We start from the raw sequence: 24,677 nt of genomic DNA on the forward strand, positions 1-24,677 counted from the left end.
AAGTGTATATCTATGGTACAAACAGTATATATATTAAAGAGCTAAAGTTCTACCATGCTCACAGATACATAAGGAAATAATTTACACAAACTTGATTTTTCAAAATGAATAATAATTGCATGACAACTGACAATTCAGATATTGTGCACCTTCCAAGAGAGTGTGCAGTAATGAATGGCTGCTATAGGAAAGCACAGACCTGTGATACCCAAAGGAATATTTGATATGTATCAAGACCACCCTGTTTGAACAACTTATTTAACCTTTATGATAGAAGTAGAGCTGTAGCATAATATTTCAGAAAAAGATACATGCTTATTCTAAACTGTAAAAATTTACATGATTAATAATTTTTGAGATACATTATTATTTAATTTCAGTGATGCATAACATGTACAGAGATGAAGGATCTGACAAATCGTAATTATTTCTAATGATTTCCAAAATCAAAAATTAGATTAAGGAAATGCTTCATTTGTCAGTCCAAATAAGCATAGATTGTCTTCATTTGATCCTAATTAGCCAGGCTGCTTTGAATTTAAAAACTTCAGATTAAAAAATCTAACTTTTTTGAAAACTACATCACTAGAAATCACCTCCTGTTGCAATTTTTCACCTATGTGATATGTCGTCTTCCTATTTCACTTGTTTTTGTTATGAATTTTCATCTTCCTGTTTCACTTGTTTTTATTATGACTTCATTAGCTAATGGATGCATTAATGCTTTTTGGAATGTTGAAATTATGTATAACATTTAAGGTGTTTTATTGCACAGTTGAATTAAATTGCTTTCTATCTGCTTTTTTAAAAACATTTTTAGTTGTAGCCCAAATAATGGTAAACCACTTACAGCTTTTAGTAATTAATTGTCTGATTACAGCAGACTGTAATCCAGAACAACCTTTACTATGACATGACTCCACTCAATCTGCACATTTTCCATCAAAGACTTACAGAAACCAACTCTACCTTCACCATCTCCCTGAATCCTACTCGCTTCTGGTGAAGGATATCTTCAGCTTCAAAATGTAAAATCTGCATTTTCCCTCCTGTATCCATGATGAAACATCAGAAATATCATTGGTCTCTGCTTTTCTGGAGTCAATTCCAGATATCTGTAGTCTCTTATCCTTTTCACTATGGTAAAAGTCACTGTATTTTTTTGTTGGATGGGAACCAGGGAATTGTACCTGCCTCTCTCTGGCATTTTAGAAACCCTCATTACCAAGCCATCTAAGTATCTCCAACATACCATTTTCTTGGTTATTTCTATTTTTGAAACCTGGATTCATATAAATTTTCTTTCTGGACAGAGCTATAATAATGTGGGGGTTTTTGTATGTTTGTTTGTTTTTTAGTCCTGGGTTACTAGCTATCTACCTAGTCCTTTCCTGAAAGAGAAGGCCGCTCTTAGGGTTAATGTCTTCCTTTGCCTTCCCGCTCTTTGTTCTTTGTTGCCTATAAGTTTGTCTTAGCTGTGCTCCTTTCAGTTTCTCTCCCTTGAGCTTCTGCTCTGGATGACAGTGTTATTTCTCTGGCTCTTCTCTCTCTCCAGCGGACTCCTGCTGGAATTTGTAGCTGTGTGATTCTGAGTTTTGGAATACATTACTTGAGTCTGATGGCAGCTAATGGGGACCTCTTCAAATCCCGTAAATGCAATGAGAATAATCCTACCATCGTCCCCAGAAGTCTCAGTAAAAAGTCCCCAAAGACATAATAAACACTTGACATATTTGTTGCTTCTAAATACTGTATTTGCTTCGTAAAAGTTAAAAAAAAAAAAAAAAAAAAAAAAAAAAAAAACAACAGTAGTTTGTAGAATTAGTTGTTCCCTTACATTTTCCGATTAGTAAATTAGACATTTAAGTTATTGATTGACCTGACTAGAAAATATCTTTAGTAGATATTTGAAGTTAAAAAGTATAATCTGTCAGTTGTCCTGTGCTTTTTAAAATATCCAGCTTTTATCTGGTTGTGAACAGTGGGATGACAAAGAATGGAAAGGAACGCCTTGCAGTTTAACACATTGAACTATTTTGGATGGTGGGAGAGAAGATGGGATTTTTTGCCTTCTGACATATTGAGTTAGCTGATTACACTGGTGAGAATAAGCTGTACCATACCATCCTGACTGTGGGTAGACTCTGAGCAGTGGAAAGATTGAGAAGGAAATAAAGTAAGGTTTAATCCTGTTCTTAGGTTCTTTTGGCTTTGGCATCTATGCATTTTTGTCCTTAACTCATGGCACTTCAGGCATTCTGTATTAAAAATAAACCAGATCTATTCTTGTAATAGTTTCACCTGCATAAGAAGGAAGAAAAAATAATATTCTAATTTACTTTCAATCATGAAGATTATTATAGTGACATAAAGCACAGACAGTTTTTTTGTCAGTAAAAAATAATACCATCTGGTATTTACTTTCAATTTTTATATTAAGCTTAAATTTTTATTATTTTCTGTCAAATCTGCCTCAAGATATATACATCTCTCTATTAAATCACATTCATTATGATTATCATTCTGTTGATACTGAAATAGGTACAATATAAAGTTATAAAACATTTATGAAATCTTCACTACCTAGGCTGATTTGAAATGATTTATCGTTTCTGTCTGAGGAGAATGAGCACAATGCACGGCTATTTTGAGACATAGCTTGAACTGAAGAGGCATAGGTGAAGAAGTGCCCTGCCAGCCATGTGTAGGCTTTTATCTGAATCCAGAAATTGAATATGATACAGAAATGATGTACAATGATCACAGTATTGTCTGGGGAAAAGAAAAAAAGCAATGAGGCATTAGGCATATTTGCCCTTCAGTCAAATGCCATACTTCTCAGTATCCAGAGCTTTGGCCTCCTTACCTTCTCACATTGCCTCGTCTTCTCTGGCCCATTATTCTCTATATCTGTAGTTCTCAGCTTCCCCCCAGGGGAAATGATCCTTAGCTTATGTGTGCCTGACCAGACACACTATCTACTCAAGGTCCAGTTGATTTTTTTCTTTCTCTTTTCCTCATTAAAGTCTCATCTCATATGGTCTGTAACATCAAAGTTGTCATTCCTTTGCTGACTTTTCACCCATTTGAGGTGCTTTTTTTTCCTTCTGGTACAGCAACTTTCTGCTGGGATTGCCTCTTTGAAAATTACTGAATGCTCAGAATTTTTGAACTCAGGGTGCTTTAGGTGCAACTCTGACTTCATTCCTAAAGCCATTATTATTTCTGGATGATTTTCATAGGGTTGCCTTTTTTCAAAGGCAAAAATGAGAGATTAATATTGCCTCCAGTCTTAAAGCAAATTAATTTCTTGCCTGTTACATGTTCACACATCTGATAAAGCATTCGTTTTAGGTTCTTGTAGAAGAAAATTATATTCTATTTGTACATAATTTGATATTATTTAGGTTACTTGATCTGTTTTGGTAATGTTTAGTGTAAAATGTCTGACCAAGTTGAACTGAGATTTTCCGTGACATTTAGTCTTTCTCTTTTGTTTTTCTATGAATTTTTGTTTCTGTTCAGAACTTAATTTTTCTTCAATTTTTTTAATACTTCAATTTATTTTTTTTTCACAACCTTCCTTACATATTCTATCATCTTCCCTGCCTTATTTAATTCATTCCTTTGTTGCACTGTGAATTGACGCTTCTTTCACATTATATCCTCACTTTATATGATTACAGAGCATGGTGTTATGTTTCTCACTGCATACACAAGTCCAGGTTGTTCATCAAGCTTTCTCAAAAGCCAGGTCTAATAAGCAGGAAATAAGTTGTCACTTCAAATAAGCTGAGCCCCTTTTTTTTTTCTCAGCCCAGTTTTGACACTGAGATCTGAGATCCTTGTATGTTTGTTTTTTTGTTGTTGTTTGTTTCTTTAAAGATAAGCAAACATTGTGAGTTCAGTACTATGCAGAAATTATTGGATAAAGAAATCTGCTTTGTTCCTATGCAGAAAGCCCAACTCTGTGTTTGGAAATTTCATATTTACCCATTTCTGACAGTCAGCCATTTCCACTTCCTCTTTCCCCTGCTATTGGCCGTATCAACCTGTAGTATTTCTAACTAGTAAGCTTTGGATGTCTTTGGATATGATACTGTCTGAACTGTGACTGAGGTTAATACACAGTTAAAATTAGCTATCTGTGCAGCTGATTAAGGATTTATCCTTAGTGCCTAGAAGCAACTCTACTGAGAATGCATTCACATACTGTCCTCCTGCATTAGGAAGCAGCATCACTGTGGAAAACCCAAGACAAAGTAATTGGACATGGTGTCCAAATATAATGTTGACCTCTGTATGTAACTTCATTACTAGTAGAATGGAACAACATCAGATAGCAGAGGTGAGAGTCCATAGATGAAACTGGGGATAATTCTGAATCACAAGGGCAATCCTTACTTGATGCATCATTTATCACCTGTGTCCAGTAAAGAACTGCACAGACACATTTGTTTGGTAAGCATTGTTTAATTGCATTTACAGCTACTGAAGAGAGTTGTATGTTTTGGGCCTGCATTCAGATGCATAAATTTGTATTGTAAATGAAAGGTTATGCTTTCTGCAAATAAGCTTTTTTATTTATATTTTCTTGTTCATTTTTTGTCATATTTCCTTCAAATTTGCTTAAGCACCTTTCTCAGCGCTGAGAATGGCAACTAAGTGGAAAAAACTCTGGTCTTTTGTTTTCACAGCAGTACAAGAGTAAGTGGCTCTTTTGCTATTAAATTAGAATTCGGTTTGGATTTTGGTCATTAAGAGGTTAATGCTGTCTGCTCTCATTCATACTTAACATATATACCACTTTGCTTTTATTGGATTGGATTGCAAAGGCTAATAGCATTCATAAAACATTTTCCAACAGTTTATTTATATCAGGATTTTCTTAGTTTTGTGAGGTTTAGAGGAAATTTAGCTTAAACAATGAGTAATTCATCTGATGTTTTGTGAGGAATTAAGTAATTTCATCCTTTTGTTTACATGTTTGGCTGCGTACCGGGAACTGTAAAATTAAAGAGAGTAAAAAAAAAAAAAAATTATAAAGCAACTGGGCAATAAGGTGCCTAGCAGAATGCACGTTGCTCTTGTACAGAGCAAAAGGTATGCCCAGGTTTATCTTTACGATACCATGTCATAGCGTTTCTTTCTGAAGTTACTTCTTTCCATTGAATTAAGAAAATCTATGCCTCTACTTTAATGGAGTTCTACAGTTTTCATTCTGTTAGAAATCTCTGCAAATTCAGTTCAACTTTTTGTTTTCTGAAGTCTATGCGTATCTCTCTGCAGGGTACAAAAAATTATTGCTCACTCCCATAGGTGTTAAACACAGGCTTACTAGTTTGCATAGTCCATTAATTTTCATAACACCATAGTCAGTACAAAGCCCGTCTTCCCTAGTTCACATTCTGAATGACTTTGAAGTCAAAAACAGCTCTTGGGAAAATATGTTGAGCGAATCTTCCAACACCATACAGCTGTGGGGATATAGAGAAAATGAGAGTCTCGTTCTTGGAATGTAGCAGTGACTGTCCTTTAATGGGAGGAAGGATGGATTTTCTGCTGATTATTTTGCTTTTTTTTAATTGATCATATATGTAGCAGTGTTCACTTGGACAGGACTTGCTATAGCATAGATGGAAGGAAGGCTGTGCTGTTACATCACTGATTTTTTTGTGGAGCTGTGTCTGTATCTATTAAGTTTACAGGCAAACTTGTCTAATCTTGAAGATCGTCAAGCTTAGAACAATGAGAAGATGGAGTCCATGACCTTTGCTTTGTTCTGCATTACTTAAGCTTAGCAAAGTGACAAAGTTCTCTAATGTTTTGCAATTTGTTTCGAGGTATGAGGCTGTGTTGGATATAACTGGCCTCTTTATCGTGGACTACAGATTTGCTGCTAATATTTCTGCAGTCTGTTCTGTGAGTTCTTGCTATATGTACGGCAGACAAAAGAAACAAAATAATATCTTCAGCATAGAGAAGTATGCTTTGGCAGCACCTTTTAACGTGATGAAAACTTGCCATGGAAATGGGTCATTCAGTGGACAATGAGAGTAAATGATGAAGTTTGCTCTGAAATTTTAACTCATGAAATGGACTGCTTAATACCATCTTTAAAGATCAGGACGTCATTAAGGCAGGTTTTTAATCATGTATATAGATGTGGAAGTCATCGCTGTCCCAAGTTTATAGCCGTAATTAAGCTCTTCATCCACAATTTGAAAGGCACTGAAGGACAGAATCTCTGGGACAGTCGTTTTTTGTTTTATTCTGTACTCAATACTTGTCAAAATCTTATTTCACATGCTTAAATTTCCTGAGAAGAGAATGGCAGAAATCAGATGAAACCATGTGTACTTCCAAAGCAATGTCACATTCAGATGATTTTTCTCTACTAATTTTAGTTCTGCTCATTTAATGCAAAAATCAGCTATTTTGTGTTTTCAAGAAATAGCATTTGACATTTATAGGTCTTAGTTAATTCCAGTGGTACTTAAATATAGCAGCCACTGACAAAGAATACTTGAGTCAAAATTTCACTTGGTTTACTATAAGTCCAAACATCTTTGTATGACAAATGTTTGAAGCATTGACAACAGCAGATATACTCTCAGAAAATGTGTCTGTAGTTGATATAAATCAGCTGGTGTTAGCCCTGGGAGCTATCACCTTCCTTTAGGTTTTACTTTAGTCACCAATTGAGAAATGTAACCAAGAAAGAAATAATTTGCTTTTCAATTTCCAACCCACCAATATAAGGGGGTTTTTGTATGAAATTTGAATCAAGCAAGAAGACAAATCAGATCAAAGACAAACCTTTTAAATACAAAATCACATTATTAGTTGTACATGTGTGAGTTTAATCGCTACTAACAGTTACTAAAGGTGTGTGTGACAGCAAAATCAGGGTCCATAATCTGCTTGTGATCTTTAATATTTCAGATTTATTTTGCTAATTAATTTCTGTTGATTTCCTTTGTTTACATCCTATCTGGTTGCTGTTCATAGACTGAGCTGTTGCTTGTGGTTTCTTGTCACCTTTTTTAAAAAATGTGTGTAGAAAGAATATAAAATAGGGAGAGGAAGAAGTGCTTTTCCTTTAAGCAAAACTAAATGACACATTTTTTTGGACTGGAAGTCTCAAAGGCTGAATTTGAATGTATATGTTGATACAGATCAGAGATGTTAATTGGATAATAGAGTAGTTATTTGTCATGAACAAGTTAAACTGATGGAAAACATAGTTGAATTTTTCCTGAGAGAACAATATGGTTGTTAACCTATCTTCTAATATAGTTTTCAGAAGAATATTTTTGAGAAAATATAATTAAATAGACTACTATGAATACACTGCTAATAACATACTGAAATTCTCTGTTACCATGTTTAGTGGACTGTTTTTTCAAATGTTTGGGTTGTTTTTTTTTTTTAATTATAGTAGGTTTTATTAATACAATTGGTCCAAACACTAAAAGCTGTCATACCTTTCACAGACCCCAGCTTAATCACATTGCAAGTAGTTTTTTACAAGTGTTGTCTGTAAACTGGAGACCCATTTGGATTTTCATGTCAGGTACTGCAGAACTGAAGGAACCAAAGTTCTTTAGTTTGAAAGCGTAGCTTGTATGTTTCTGTATGTCTATAAGAGTATAGTTCTGAATATCAGAAGGATTCTACTGTTTTCAGTTTAAGGAAAAAAAAACATTCTTGTGTATCTGGCCAAGTTCTTCAGCAACGGCTTTCTTGTTAGTACTAGCAGCTCACAGTAAGTAGTAGAAGTGTGACTGTATTCTTTCCACAGCGAAACTGTGGATATATAATATATACTTACATATATTACATACATACAGAGATATTCAGTGATGACAGGGAATGTAATTTGCAGATTTAGTTATCAGTTCAACTGGTATTTTCAAATTATTCCCTTCACAAGTAAACAAATTATTTTCTTACTATGTCATTCTTCTGTACATCACAGTAATTTACTAAACATCTAAACAAACCAGGTAAAATAAAAATAAGGGTGAGAAGAAATGGAAAATTAGTTTGAGTATTGCTGAATCTGCAGAAGTCTCACCAAATAATGGGTATTGTCTTTTTTTTTTGACATTCAAAGGTTTAGTACATACGCATATTCAAGGCGTCCTCATCCTGAATAAGATGGCATAATGTCTGATCTCTGTACTTTCTGTTCAAAATAATCATGACTACTTAAATTGTTTTGCTCTAAATTTTCTTGAATAGTTGTATTTTGAATACATTATTCAGTATTATCATGCTCTGTAGACCTTCTATAGTTAGGTATTTCTTTAAATAAAAATTGTAAGGGATTATATATAAATGCACCTGTCTTATTCATATAGAATGAAAGTGATCATTGGTTAAAAATGATTTTTTTTTTTGCTAATTTCACAGAGTTGTTGAACTGTTTATTTTATTTTGATACGTGTCACTATTTCCTTACTCCTTTACAGGAGCTTTCCCCTCAGCAAACCTGGTTCTAGGTTGAGTATGACACTGTTAAGCCTGACTTAGGGCAGCAGAACCTGATTGTCTGATCTATTTGTTCGTCTGCTTTCTGTCATAAGTATGTTGCATGTAAGTATTGCAGATGGAGAGTTATCAAAAAGAAACAAAGTGCCAGCACACAGAGATTTCTCTGTTGTCTTCTATAGGTCCATTTGCTGTTACTGTAAAGGTACTCCTTGCATTGTGGCTTATGGCACTAAAATAAATTTTTCAGTATCTGACAAAGATTGCTACAATCTTATGGAAAAAATAGCTGAATGCAAAAGACACAATGAAAAATCCCAGAATAAAACCCAGATGTTCTTATTTTACATTTACTTCCATAACCAGTTTCTTTTGCTTGTTGCTGGGTCTCTCTCACACCCTATAATATGTCAATAGTGGAGGCATTTGAAGTCAGGCTGGATGTGGCTCTGGGCAGCCTGGTCTACTGGTTGGTGACCCTGCATGTAGCAGGGGAGTTGAAACTGGGTGATCACTGTGGTCCTTTTCAACCCATGCCATTCTCTGATTCTGTGATACCCCTTAGCCTCACACGGCTTCTGAGTGAGGCATAACTAAGAACTGCATGTGTTTCCAAAGCTACGTTGATCCTGAACCTAGGACTTCATATGCCTAAAAGCTTTCAAATAAGATAAGATTGGTTAGAGTGAGGCAATATTGACATAACTGAAAGGATTCCACCAGTAAGATTCCTGGGTGTGTTTTCAATGACTCAAACGAATGGTGGAATTGTTACGGGTGTTTTGGCACATGTTACTAATACCAACATTTCCCAATAAGTATTTGCATAGTATTAATGTTTTTTTTTCCTTCCCATTTTGTTATTACCTATTTGAGGGGAAAACAAAAACCAGAAAAACCTAGCAATTGAACTGAAATACCTAGGAAATGGAAATTTTACATTTTATGTAAGGAGAAATATTTTCTGCAGCTTAATTTGTGAAATAGTGAAAAGAGAAACAAAACAAAGCATACACCCTTCCAATGTGTATGGGAAGATTTGAGCAGATACGGGCATAGTTGTCTCATGATGTACATTTTGGGTTTATGGGAGCTGCAGAAAGAGTAATTTCAGCAATGCAAAGTACTCCAAATTCATTTGTTCAAGTAAAATTTGCTGAGCATCAGAATTGTTTACTTATATAGAATAAAGCTCTCTGCAGCTTAGCTAATCCATGCAGACTGATCATTCTGCACATTTTGGAGACTGCCAAATTACTGTCATCTCACCTTGTTCTCACTTATATCGCAGACTTATTTGCAGTTTTCTGGAAGCTGTGGAGTGGAACTGGAGTCAAGAATAAAATCTTAAATAAAGCAGTAGTATAAAAAAGACATGTCAGAGGAGCTCTGTTTTGCTTTTTTGAATTGATTTTCATTGAACTTGAAGTATAATTACCCTTGATAACATAAAATTAATGTAAAAGCAGTTTTTTTGTTAGTTAGTTTGAAAAGCCATTCAATATATTAAAAAGTTATGGTTGTCCTTGAGTAAGATATATTTGATTTGATTTCATTATTTTGTTTAGCAAGGGGATAATCTTGCCTTTTAACTGAAAGCCTTTTCACGTATCAGAATAGATCTTTGGGTTTGATGAGATGAAGAGCAAAGAGGATTCTTCTATTTTGGATTTTTTTTTTTTTTTTTTTTAAGTGAAAAGAGCTTGGGAAATGCTAAATACTAATGTTCAGCTTCTCTGGAAAGCTTCATTCTCTTTGCTAAATGTGTTTCATTTATTGGCATTTGTTACATAATGCCGGTGTAGCACCATTTCAACATTGTTTCCTGAGATATACTGCGAGATTGAGTTGTATGCTTCCCTTTTTTCTTTTTTTCTTTTTTTTTATGATTGCACAACACAATCCATTCACGCAGTTAAACTTCTAGATTTTTTACAACTTCACTTGTCAAGCAGTGTGTGAAAACATATTTGCTAATTTTGGGGATGACTGGGAAAAGAGGCCTGTATATTTCTGTAGAAGTTCCAGTTACCAATTAGCATTTTCATTAGAATATTTGAGTCATGGTTAATTTACACTAAAATTTATTATCTGAGTAAACCCGACCTATTAATCCTTCTAAATCTATTACTGTCAGCTAATGCTGTGATTACAGAGAGAGTACATGATGTGCCGTAGCAACACATCTGCTCTACTATTTTTTTTTAACTTAAGATTGCTATTGTGCTGTTTATCACTGAATTATCAGGCATGATAAACTATTTTATGCTAGCCCCTTTCTTATCCATCCTTTTAATACCTTATTTGTCATTATAAGAGTCTTTAGCCTTAAAGAGTAATGAAAGGTTCTTGTCTCAAGCCTGATTACTACTCTAATGTTTTTCAGGCATGCTTGGTGATGAGTTTGGCATATGAAACAATTTCCTACAGTAATAAAACTAATTAAAGTGGGCAGTCATCCCCACATCACTCTTTAATGAATTATAATGAGCTCATTAATCTACCCATTCTCATTCGCCACATCTATTGGCTATGTTTCTCTGTGAGTATGTTGGGATGGAAATTTTCCGCAGAAGAAATGGACTCTGAAAAAGCACCTGTTTTCCTTTGTTTGACAAAAACCAGAAGAAGGAGGTAATCTCTAAGTGGAATATGCTTTTTAATAATCAGAATTGTAAGAAGTAAACAGAATAGCTAAGACCTTGTAATGATGACAAAAGAAGAGTCATGTAGGAACTTGACTAAGTGTAATATTGGGTTGCAAATGACAGGGTAATTAATGCCTCTATGATTCTCACAATTCACTTCAAAATGTGACTTAGAACTTACGTTTTAGTAACTGGATCTCTGAGAAACTGCCTAAAGAATATAACATCAAGTTAATTTTGGTTGAGTTTCTTGACTTTTTTCTTAATTCAGAATGTGCAGAAATGAAGTTGCAAGGTTACACTTCCCAATTCTATAACAATGAATGTTAGACAATTAAATGGTAGTACTTAAGTGGAAAAGGGAGATTATTCCTGTGAGTACCCATGTAGAAGAACCACCTCATTTTCATAGGTTTTCTTATGCAGTTTTCTTCATGTGTGATAAGTGAAGTCTAGTAATAGATAATTGCAGCATACTTCCTGAAGTGTAGTATTCTTTTTAGGATTTGGATCCTTTTAATTCAAATTCCAGGGAGTTGCACATTAATCTTGAGTTTATGTACAGTCATTGTGCATATTTCAATAGAAGAAATTTGCAAAGTGTTTGTTTCCAGTGTACATAAAGGGAGTAATACAAATATGCTGTTCTGGAGCACAAGCAGCAGTGATACTCAACTGTAAATTTCCATCGATGTCTTCTCCACCAGACTCAGTACTCTTTTCTTGTTTTTAAAAAGGAAGCTGGAATAATTTTTATGCTAACTACTGAGGCTTTGTCTGTCTTTTCTGTAGAAAGAAAAAGTGCAGGCTGCTTGAGAATCTCACTGAGGCTGTGGTCAGGACATTCACATTAAATCCAGGTGTCCTGGGTTCATGTCCCTGGCTTGAGTGTGAGGATGCACACACTTCAGAGTATCGACTTCCCCAGAAGTGACCCCAGCCACTGCGGCAGTGCTATTGTCTTTTCTTTGAGCTGCATGTATGGAAAAATTTTGCTGACCAAAGGCTATTCAAAACTGATTAATTCTTTTCAAGGGCTTTTAAAAATGAAATAAACACTCTAAAATAACAGCTATGTTGTTAAAAATCCCAAATTCAATTTAATCGTTAAAATTAGACTAATGTACCATTCATTTATGAAGAAACAGACTGGATTTTTTTTGCTTCATGACCATTACTCTTTCCTGTGGTGTCCTGGCATTACTGAAGTTCTTGTTTGTTTGTTTATACAGAGGAAAACTTTATGGACTCTCGTCACCAAATTTATGGAGTCCCCCTAAATGCATTTCAGTTCATTTTTAAGAAGCTAACAGTGTATTTTAGCTTGGTTCTCCAAGACTTGCATACAGATGTTCTTGAAATATTCAGATTTAAAATGTGCTCTGTAGAGGCAGCTAAATATTAGGAAAAATAAAATTTCTCTATTTTTTTTTATATGTGGAAGTTTATTTCTAGTTGGTTTAGCATAGTGATTTATCTCCATATGTACTATCTCAAGAAGGAACTGTATTATTGAGTTGATTATGCCAACAAATGTTATGCCTATTGAACGTACTGTTTTCTATGCTAGCCAAACTGGTATTTCTGGTTGGCACTGCAGTAAAACAATATTCTGGTAGCTGGATTTTGTTTTTGTTTAAATTTTTATTCTGCATATATGCAAAGCTGATGGTGTAGCTGCAAAGAAACTCCCAGAAAACATTGCAGTAGCTGAGCAAGGGTTTACTCTTGAATGAAAAATAGATTTTGATTTGAGGTTGATAAGTTATTGATGTTGTAGTTTGTAAAGCAGTTGCACTGAATATATAGTTTAGTTAAAAACTTTGTTTTCCCCTGTGACCTCCTGCTTTTAACATCAGTATGGAATATATCAAGAATTCTTAGTATCTCTCATAATTATTCATATTTTTCCCCCCTTGCCCTGTAAGATCTCTGGAAGAAAATAAAAGAAGCTGATGGAGATGTAACCTCACGAAGAGGAAAATAAAAGCAAGATATTTCATTAAGAATATCAAAATAATTAGTAGCATGAATGGCTTTAGTAACTAGTTTAATAGGTTATTAAATAATAAAGGCAGACAATTATCCTTCTCATAAGGACACAAATTGAAAATTACTTCTTTTCATTACCTTCAATATATATGTAAGGGGTCTGGGCTTACGAGTAAAAAAGTATATACAGTTGAGGATTTATTCTTAATGGTACTTGCAAGGCACTTGATGAAATAAATACAAAGATATTCTTCCCAAACTCTGTTTATTTTGAAGCTTGCTATTTTGATTCTAGGTTTGTGAAGAAATGCATGATTGATTCCAATTTTTTTTCTCAGTTCTGTAGAAATAGTGGAATTCACCATGTTTTCTAAGTATATGACCTCTTAAGAATTACTCTGAATAACTAGAGGAAATACCAAACGCAATAGATAAAGCGGTTGTAGGAATGGGTCATCAACCTGTTGCTTGAGTGCTACATGTAATTTGGGTTACCCAGGTCTAATGAATCATATAGCACAACTAGAAAAGGGAGATCACAGATTTTGATCAGATCTGTGAGGTAGCTTACGTAAGAAGGGTGATTATATATACAGATTTCTGAGCTTGAAAAAGATGACAAGTTGTGGAGTTAGTGTAAAGACGTGTAAGAACGAGGAAACATGAATAGAAAGTACTCATATCTTTTTTTGGGTCAAAAAAACATTGTTAAGCAACAAGTTTGAAAAAAAAAAGATTGGGGTGTTGGATTTTTTTTTTTTATTTGTACATTTTCATTAATGTGTTTAGAGGATATCATCAAAGGAGGCGTGGTCCTGTGTGTATTGATTTAGGCTTACGAAGTGCAAAAAAAGAAAGTAAAGGCAGTGGTTATGTCAGGAAAAATACAATTATATGCTGTTATATGTTTCCACTCCTGGCTGCTGTTTTTGATTTCTGCTGGTTAGACGCATCTTGGGCTTGACCTGGTATCCTTATTTGATTTTTTATTTTGCAGTTTATTTATCAAGAAAGATTCTTTTAAACTCTATACTGTTTATTTTCACTGATGCAGAGAGCAAAATTGATATGAAAGAAAAAACAAACAGCAAAAAAACAGCATGACAAAACACATTAAGTTGCTCAGTCTCTAATTCACAATTCACTGACAATTGGATCAGTGTGAGGAAAACATTGTTTATTTAACTTTGTCTTCATAGGTGTCTGAAGTTAGTAGCATAGCCTCTGTAGTCTTTTTATGTGTGTTACCTCATAGTAAAATACCATTTGAATTCTAGCATTCAAATTAGGGCCCAAAATTGTTTCATTAAAATATTTTTGACAATTGAATGGAAGTAGAACATGGTGTAGAATCACAGAGGGCTTTATGGGTGTTAAATTACTGTTATTTATCATATTGGAGTCATATCCTATGAATCTCAGACTCCATTTGATTTCATGATCAAGAAATAGGGAACCTGCTTTAGCAGACGGTTTGGACTGGATTACCTCCAGAGGTGCCTTCCAACCCGTCCAATTCTGTGCTTCTCATAATGAAATGTAGAGCTGTTCCTATAGAAAAGTCATTTAAATGCTGCAGTTGCATTAAAATATGACAAACACAATGACAACTGTTTCTGATATGACCTTCCAAATGTTATTGGTTTTGTTTCTCCTGAGCAATGGAAGGGCACCTCATAGTGGGACTGATGGTGTTGCAACAGGGTGGCTTCTGGGAATGCCTCTGAGTTGCATTCTCCTTTAAAGCTGTGAGTTTACCCTTATCCTTATGCTGTGTTGCTTGAGCATCTGTTGATGGAGCCATGTAAAGTGCGAAGCAGGAGGGTAAGCATGGCCATTGCCTGCCGTGAGTTGTCAAGGCTCCAGCCAAGGCTAACTGCCCTGACTCAGACTGCCAAAAGAAAAAGTGAGCCAAAGAAACAAATTCAGTGTGCTTTACACATGGAAAGGATTGCAGCCTTCCAATTCACATGTCTGTCTCTTAGTAGGATTGAAAGGAATTGATATGACAGATGTAAACTAATACAATGCATAGAACTAGAGTGAATATAGAAAGGCAAAATAACACTGGAAAGTGATGCTGTATATATACCTAGAAATCAGACTATAAGTACAGTGTGGTATAAATAATTACGAGGGGGTCACTTAAAAGGTGGACCAGATCTGTGAATTCATTTTGAAATATATCTGCAAGAAATGAAGTCTCATATTGTCTGCATTATGTCAGTCTTAATAATTTTAACATAAATAATGAAAAACAGTTATATAACAATCAGAAAATTATTAGAGGGAAAAAAATAGCTGAAAATGCCAACTGCAATATCCAGAAGCCTGCTTCCATATATCCAGAAGCCTGCTTCCATGAATAGTCTTGAATGAGTTGATGCTCTTCCTGTTAATAAATGATGTGTGCTGACTTGCTATGCGTTAACACAAATGGAATCTCAGTCTGAAGGTAGGTCATGGTGCTTCTCTACAAATTTGAGATCTTCAAAAATATTTGGTGTTTTTCAGATGCCAGGTGGTGTAAAGGATATTATTAAAGACATCCTGAACCCTGTACGTAGTCTAGATCTCCAGACTGTTAGCATAAAAAACCTGTAAATGTTCAAGTAACCAGTTTTCTCAATCCTTACTCAGAAATGTATTCAATTTGTTACATGAATCTGCTACAGAACTTAAAAAAACAAGCAAACAAACAACAACAACAACAACAAAAAGCCCTGCAAATTGCTTCCTGGACCTGACCTGACATTCCATTTTAAAATTCTTAGTTCGGAGTTACGCTTCAGGATTATATTCTTAAGAAAGTATAACCTAAATAATTGCTGATCTCTGCATTACTGTAAGCTGATGAACAATCTGCTTAGCATCTGAAATGCAACACATTTATCAAACGAGTTTTATGATATTCTAATTTTATGGTGCTATTTTGGCAGCATATTCATTTTGGTGTAAAGTAAAATTGCAGTAAATTTATCTTCCAGTATACTTGGTTAGTTTTGTTTATAGCTCTCTGTAATTACAACAAGCACAATAGGCCTGTTTGTACCTAAGTATAAAGAGGTATAAAGTAACTTTTTAAAATGTAAATGATTGTTTTTGGCACTTACGCATAACATGCTGCAGCTGTCTTCACACATGCAGTACAATTTGTCATCCTGTGACCTGATCTGATGAGAAACAGTTTTGCTATTATGTTTAGCACTTTCCCAGATGGACAGAATTAAACTAAATAGGAAAATACTAGCAATGAGATACACCAATTGCTGTCATAAACTATGATTGAAAATAATGTTACTTTGAAGAGACAAAAATAAGATCATTTGAAGAGCATTCTGACCATAATCAAGTACAATAACAATGGTAAATCCATGTGAATATGAGCTAAATCCTGGATTTTTTTTTTTTTTTTTTTAAGCAATATCAGTGAATATAAGTGAAGAAAATACAACTGACACTTTTCAAAAGTTTTTTTTTTTTTTAAAATGAGATGTTGCTGGAAGATACTTCATGTGTAGTACGAAATTTACTAAACTGAATAAAATATCATCAAAACAGTAGTGCATCCAACTTATGAGCACATGCATGGAGTCTGGGATTCAATTATTTGGAATGTTAACTAATGTTTTCACCGTGTCCATGTTCTTATTGGACTAGAATTCTAGATAGCATGTCCAGGTATAAAATCTTCATGGGAAGGTAAGGAACCAGAGTGTCCAAGGATGCTAATACAATAAATAGAAATGGTAAATGTTACCTAGCTGAATTTTAAATCTGTAATCACTTAATTGATTCTGGTTAGCACTTGAACTCGGCTATACTTTTATGCAGATCTCTTATTCTCTTTGGCTCTTTGTTTATATCTAGGCCACCCCAAAAGTAATCACAGAATCACAGAATTGCAGGGATTGAAAGGTTCCAACCTCCCTGCTAAAGCAGGTACTCTACAGTAGGTTGCACAGGTAGGCATCCAGGTGGGTCTTGAATATCTCCAAAGAAGGAAACTCCACAACTTCTCTGTGCAACTGCTTGCCACTGCACACTACCAAGAAGAGCCCAGCCTCATCCATTTGCCTCCCACTTTCCTTTAGATTTTTATGTATATTAATCAGTCGCCCCCTCCGTCTTCTTTTCCTTCGGCTGAAGAGACCCATGTTACTCAGCCTTTACTCGTAAGGGAGTTGTTTGGATACCCCTTACTCCAAAAATATCAACAATCCGTGTTATTGGAGCATTAACTCTTTAACTCCCTGTGCACTACGTGATGTTACAGTGTGGAATACTAATTACAAAAAATCATAATATCATGACACCAGTATTATAAGCAGCCTGATTTTTCTAATCATTAAGAGTACATGATCCACTTTTTACATAAAAAGCCCAAATAGTATAGCTCCAGAATATTCAAATTGTATTTAAAAAATGCACTCTTTTTCACTCTCACTCATAGCATTATTGTTTGCCTTCTAGACTAATAAATAATGCAGCATCCTACTACTTTCTGCAGTCACCAAAACTTATAGTTACATATTTTTTTCTTTGATACCCCCCATGCTATCCTTAATGAAACAATGCTGACCAGTATACAGGATGTGATTTTTGGAGTGCTCTCCTTTCCTAGATATCAATTTCTGGAGGAACTGTATTCATTATTTTGATAACAGATGGTTGATTTCATTGCATTTTACTTCTGTTATTAATACATTCAGGCAAGTATATGAGTTATGGGAAGTACACAAGTCTTTCTACAGTCTGCTGTACATTTTTCTTTTTTATTCTTGGATGATGTTGTCTGTCTTATTCTGATTTTCAATTTGTATTATAGCAGAAATATCCTCAAAACATGAGAGATATAGAAACACCAAGCACCATTTTTTTCATTTTTCTCTTACATTTCTAGAACAAATGAAGCCTACAGAAATACCATGCAGCAAATTAGTATTACCAAATCTTAATTCTAGACTGTGCTCAACTGCTTAGCTACTTGCAAATCCCGTGTGGTGAAGAGTGTTTGTTAGTACTTCTTTTACTAAGCAATGATATAAAAATCTGGGAACTGCTAGTGCTTCTCTTTTACTATATGCTTTTGGATAACATCTGTGAACACAGTGATGTGCCTGTATATCAAATTTGCAGGGAAGAGCCTATGCATAGGCTGTCCTTCGTGAGATGCATGAGTGGCAGATGAGGTCTTTATTCTGCAATGATTCTACAGTCAAGATATTTGTGATTGGGAAACTGAGCAGATAGCAGGGTTAAGTGGTGTTTTCCTTTCAGTTTTCAAGAAGCCATGAATATTAGTTTCCCTAACCGCACTTTATATAGGGATCACTAGCCAGACATGTCATGCCATAGAATTTCTTACCATTAAGCGTGTTCCATATTGATAGATAATATTGAGACAACTCCTTTGTTATCATTTCTGCATTTGTTGTATGTTCTTGACAATCTAATACATTTCAACTCAGGTATATTTAGAAGGGATATGACTGAGCACAGTTTCTCAGCAATAGTTTATTTTCATATTGCCATACTGCCAACAGGTGTTCTTTATAATCCACATGATGTCAGCACTAATAATATCTACACAACCATGTGAAGTGCTTTAATATCCACAAGAAGTAGAATTTGTATTGGACAGTGAAGCAGCAGTAGGGGCTGAAGGTGCTGAAACATACACTATAGCCATATAGTCATTCTGGGGTCAATGGTTTGGAAAAGAACTTGTGAATGAATTCATAATTAAACAAAAAACAGTGAATGTTTAATTTTATTTTTTATTTTTTATTTTTAGAATCTTCACTTCTAGTTGATAATCATTTCTGGGAGAGAAAATTAGGATCTGTCATAGGTCTGAGGGAATTGAATAAAAAGCCTCCTGACACTGTTTTTCACACTGCAGTCTGTCAACTGAAAAGTACCTAGAAACAAGATTTAAGTCTGCAATAGTTTTCAAACACATAATTACAGGGATTGGTAGTGACCTCCAGAGATCGTCGAGTCCTGATGCCCTGCTTAACCACGTTCCCTAGAATAGGTGATACAGGAAGGCATTTAGATTGGTCTTCAGTATCTCCACAGAAGGAGACCTCACAACCCCTCTGGTCAATCTGTTCCAGTCACCATTACCATAAATAAGTTCTTTCTTATGTTTGTATGAAACTTCCTGTGTCTGCATCACACAGTAATGCTCATAGAAGGTCGCTCCCTTGTATGGATGAGAAAGATCCAATTGGGTGTTTGCATTTTGCCAGGAGAGATGCACTAGGATTTAAAGTCCTTGGAAGCTCTGGGAGCCAAAAGATTATTCAAGTTTTCACTGGTCCTACAGGGGCCCGAATTACCTTCAATACCACTTTTAGTGCTAGAATAATCTCAAAAATCTATCTTACTTACATGATTTATTACTGCATTTCCTTGTGCTTGCTTTATATAAGCTTGTTTTTGTAATAGTCTTTTCTTGCTCAGTCATGTGACCTTGTTTTTCTTCTTCTAATATATAATCTGTCATCCCGTTTTTTCAGTTAAAAAGGGGAAAATCAGGAGATAACAGAAGGTAATGTGATAAGCTGCTGGAAAAAGAATTCAGAGTAGTGCAACTAGACATGGAGGTGCTATAGCTAATGTGGCATCATTTTTAAAGCATTTATTTTCCATAAATACTGATATCATAAATATTGATAAATTTATAGTTCAGTTCTCAATGCATTATTTTTGATAAGCAAATATTTTTGATAACTAAATACACACTGATAACCTTTCGGAGCTGAGGGTACAAAGTTCTGGGACTTATTAGTAGTTTATTTTCAGCTAGCATTCTTAGACATTGCATCAGCAGACAGAGCAAAATGCTGCTGTAGCCATATCACTAAGAAAATTACCCATGATTTTTTTTTCCCAAAGGAAAACAGTGCAAATCCTGACTTCTTTTTTGAAATTTGAATCTTTCAGGAGATCTGTACATAATGCTGAAATAATATTTAAGTACAGTCATTATCTTCAGCCAAAAATAGGATGTTATAAAGGGCCAATGTAGTTGTAAATGTCTTGAGTTTTATGTGTGAGTATTTTGTTTCTTCTTCCAATTAGTCCGTCACAGAGTAATTACTTTGAAAGGTCATTATTATAGCAACATTTTACTGAGGAAAATGGACTTCAGTCTCTACATTTGTCTTGTTTTTCTATTTAGTTTTGCAAGCACATTAGTACTGCCAGAGTTCAAGCATATCACATAGGTTATGTGCTTTTGAACCCCTGAGAAGTTAATGGTGTAAGCAAATCTCATCCTTTTTACATTTGTTATCATCCATTAGTTAGTGATACACTGTTCTCTTTTTTAAACTAAGGGTAAAACTATGGTGCATATGAATAACCATATTCCCAGTAATATTCTTTATGTTTTTGTTGTTTTGATTTTGAAGGTAGTAATGCTCCAAAGTATCGCATGTCCTGAACTTTGTAAATATATCTCAGTAGTAGAAGAATGTTGAGATTCTTTTCTTCATTTATAGTTGTAAGACGAATTTGTTCTTTATTGGCTTGTTAGTTTGTTGTGTTTTTAGTCTTCAGTTACTCAGTAATTTAATTTGAATTTATCCTCTTGGCTGTTTACCAGCACAACACACAAAAACTTGGTTGGCATTTTTTCTCCAAAGGTGTTTAGACTTGCTTGAATTCACAGGATTGTCTGTATCTGCATTTATGTGGATCTGTGTTTGGTGACAGCTTGGCTACTAGGTTCATTTTTACGCACAGTAAACTGAGTTATAATCAATGCTTATATCACTAAGTGATGACCAGTACCTATTTTGTTTACTCAGTTAATATCCGAATTGCTGCTGTTGTGATGGATGCAGGGGTAAAAAAAAAAAAAAAAAAAAAGCATGAAAAGAGCAGTTTATTTTCCACTGAATATCTGTTTTTTTGTACTGTCAAGATCAGGAGTTCTACAAAAATTTCATAGACATACCTTAACTGAAAAAATGACTTGTTAGGATCTTAAATTAAAAAAAAAAAAAAAAAAAAAAAAAGCTTAGAAAAATCAGAAAATTATGAAATGGACTTCTTTGTGGGGAGCTTTTGACATTTCTGTGTCATCTTTGGATGCATTAATTTGTTTATGCTGCAACTTTAGAATGTGTTATTGAAACTGCAACATATGACAAAAGAGATTTGAGTTCATTATTTAAAAATAATAATCTGACACTATGCAAAACAGCCTTTTCCAGTTAAGACTGAAGTAAAAGCATGAAACCTGTTTTAACATCTATTTTGATATTTTTGTAGGATGGAATAAAAGATGAATGCTCAGTGCTGAAGCTGCAACTGAAGGAGAAAGATGAACTCATAGCCCAACTTCGCGAGGAACTGGTAAGCAAGAGAAACTACTTCAAAAAAAAAGTTTGTTTGCCTGATAATGTCATTCACTAATACCAAAACTCAAGAAATATATTCTCACACCCACTGCAGAATAACTAGCCTGAGGCTACATTAACCAGATAACACTGGCTGTGCACTTCTAGAGACTTGTCAGCCTCTGAACTGGCTACTATTTAGAGACACTGCTAGTAGAAATTTCCTTCAAAAGATTGTTTTGACAGTTGTCTTATGGTATCAAAGAGGCATTAATCAGTGGCAAAGAAGTAGCACATCAATGTATACATATGGTAGAAATCTTGAGAGGCCATGTATATTTCCTGGTAAATTGGAAATATTTGTCCCATGAATTGTTTTTTGTGTCTACAAGACTGTCCAATAAAAAATGAAATATTTTTTTCACTCTTAAATAGATGTGGATTTTAATTTAAATGAAATAGTAAGTGTTCCCATGCTTACTGATTTTTTTCCTTGCATGAGCTAGTAAGGTTGAGTACTACTATTTTAATGAAAGAAAGAATACTGTTAAGCAGCTGAATGAGGTAAATTAAGCGATATAGCAATTAAAAATACTAAACATATAAAAATGTATTTTCTTCTGCTTGTAAGACTGAGCTAAATTAATTTTAAAAATCTGGTTTTGACCCAATGATTAAAAAATATGTCTTGATTATTCTTAATTAAAGGATGGGGGAATTTTCCTCGTCATCTTTCAGATCTAGGGAACTTACTCCACAGAAAAAGCATATATGTTCAACCTATTCAAGAAGGTGTTCATTATGTATGTTACCACCAAGGAACTTGCAAATGTGGACCAAGGATTTTGTATAAGCACCCTACAGGAGGTGATGTTATTTCCGTAATTAAATCTAAATTTTCTGACAGCACTAAGGCTTTTGTACCTTTCTGTCTGGTGGCTACCCACAAAACTTGAGCAGAATGAATTCAGGTCCATCTGTAACCAGGGCAGTCTGTGAAACTGAATGGACAATGTTAGGCTTAGACAAGTCATTAGAAGCACTAGCCCTGTGACTATGGCAAAGTTACACTACATCTTTCATAAATATTAAGAAAAAATAATGGTGTTTTTCTATCTGTGGAAACAACTAGGTCTGAAGTTGCATGGAAAAATGTAATGCCACACAGAGATGAAAGATTCCTTTGTTATATTAACATCTGCAAAATAAATGCAGGTCATCAATATTCTTTGTTTCGCATTTGGCTACATTAAAAAATGATGTATTATGTAATTATTATCTAAAATTAAATGACAAAATGGGACACTGGGAACATCAAACTTCAGCACAGTCTCAGAGCATTAATTTTATATCAGCCTTTCTCGAAACATATGTTATTAACTGGCTGACAACTTTGTCAGTGTAAAATTATCCTGTATTGATACAGTGAGCTGTAGCTCATTTGCTGTTAGTTGTTGTCAAAGTTCATTTGTGTACAAGTCAGTTGCAGGAAAAAGACCCATAGGGACTTCAGTTCTTCTATCACACAATAGGCAGAAAAGTACATCTTTCTGTAGTCATGAAATAAGAATTTCCATGATTAAAAGTGAATATCTTGTGTTTAATTCATGATTAACTGACTTCAGTTTTTATATTTTAGAATTGCATATAAAACAAAACAGAGAGAAAGAGCGAGAATAGAGATGGGAGTTCTGAGACCACATTTAGTCATTTAAAATTGAATTTGGAAAGGAATCTGTGTATCTCATTTACTATTATTGAACTAAATAAAGCATGATGATTCACTAAAATGAAATCCAAGTCTGTTTTTCATTGGACACAGAAAGATATATGAAATAGCAAGTGATCAAGTGTCTGCTACTCAGCTCTACTCATTTATATATATATATATATACTTTTAAAAATCAGTCTTTTTTTCCACTGTGATTTGAGCACTTAGAACTACTCTAAGTAGAAAATATTTTCATGGTATTGTGGCAAAAAAAACCTGAGTGCTGCCTATGGTAACATCTATTTTACTGCTGTCATTGATATGGAAGCATTAACACTGAAAAATGAGTGTTAACATCATTATCCTTTCAACTTTGATGTCCTTGTATAACTTGAGTCATACATGTTGTCCCATTGAAATAAAAAATGTAGTGAGGCAGCTTGGCTGAATTCTTGACTAGATCTGGAGGCAAAGTTAAGTAAGGTGATGAATGTCCCTGATAGCTCAGCTCTTGGAGGGTATTTTTCTGCTGTGGAGTTGCCTGTATCAATTTTGTTGTTGTTGTTGCTTCTTTATCAAATGTAAAAAACCAAAACCCAAACTCTTCCCTTTTATGAGCTGCCTAGACTAGCTAGTGCTATCTAACTGAGCTTTATCCTAAGCTGTAGAAGTTAATGCTTTAATTCCAGATAATCAGAATCAGCTAAACAAAAAATAACCAGCATTTTTTTCTTTTATTTTTGCAAATTATTCTATCTTCAAAACTTATGTTAAATAATTGGTGTGGGTTTTTTTTTGTTTGTTTGTTTCTGTGTGTGGTTGTTTGATCTGTTTTTCTTCTAAATATGCATAATCTATTTCTGGAGTGCAGATTGATGGCAACCTTGGTACTTTTCTTTGGTCTGATTTCAATAATGGGCAATTAGCCAGTTGTCTGTAGTCATGAAGGATTGTTATTTTGAGTTATCAATATTTGAAGTGTAACAGAAAGCATAAGATGCACTTGAATCCTGTTTACGAGCATTTTACGAAAGGCACTACACTGAAGTGCAAAAATCACCTCAAAATATGCTTGTGCAATGTAAATGGATTGGTAGATACAGTCCTGCAGTCACAAATTGTTTTGACAGGCCAAGAGTGAGATTTGGAAAAATGAATTGATGAATTCATGATGAATACAGTTTTTGGAATTGTTAGCAAAAATAAATTTTTAGGCCTATCTATTTTCAAAACTTTAAAATATAGTTTTCAAATTTTAAAGGAATAAGGTACTTCTTATTTGGAAAGAATTGCCTTAATGCTTATGAAAAAAGAATAACATTCTAGATTAATCTTTACACTGATTATCCACTTGCTCTATGTTCTGTGGGTTTATAGTATTATTTCATGTTGGCTATTTTATGATGGGCTATTACATACTCATGGATAATTTACATAAGAGCAGACAGTTGTAAGTACTTTTGAATCTTTTTT

At 34.3% G+C, this 24,677-nt stretch overlaps 1 protein-coding gene across 1 annotated transcript in view; it reads left to right on the top strand.

Annotated features, from left to right (window-relative positions):
* Nucleotides 1–24,677, top strand: part of CCSER1 (coiled-coil serine rich protein 1) — a 306,541-nt gene that overhangs the window by 269,946 nt on the left and 11,918 nt on the right. Inside the window, exon 7 of the mRNA XM_042870546.1 lies at nucleotides 21,426–21,509. Coding sequence (XP_042726480.1) covers nucleotides 21,426–21,509 — 84 coding nt within the window. The remainder of the gene's footprint in view (nucleotides 1–21,425; nucleotides 21,510–24,677) is intronic.

Source organism: Lagopus leucura, unplaced genomic scaffold, assembly GCF_019238085.1.
Source record: "Lagopus leucura isolate 7727_CA_CO unplaced genomic scaffold, USGS_WTPT01 Super-Scaffold_100004, whole genome shotgun sequence".
Classification (NCBI taxonomy): Eukaryota; Metazoa; Chordata; class Aves; order Galliformes; family Phasianidae; genus Lagopus; species Lagopus leucura.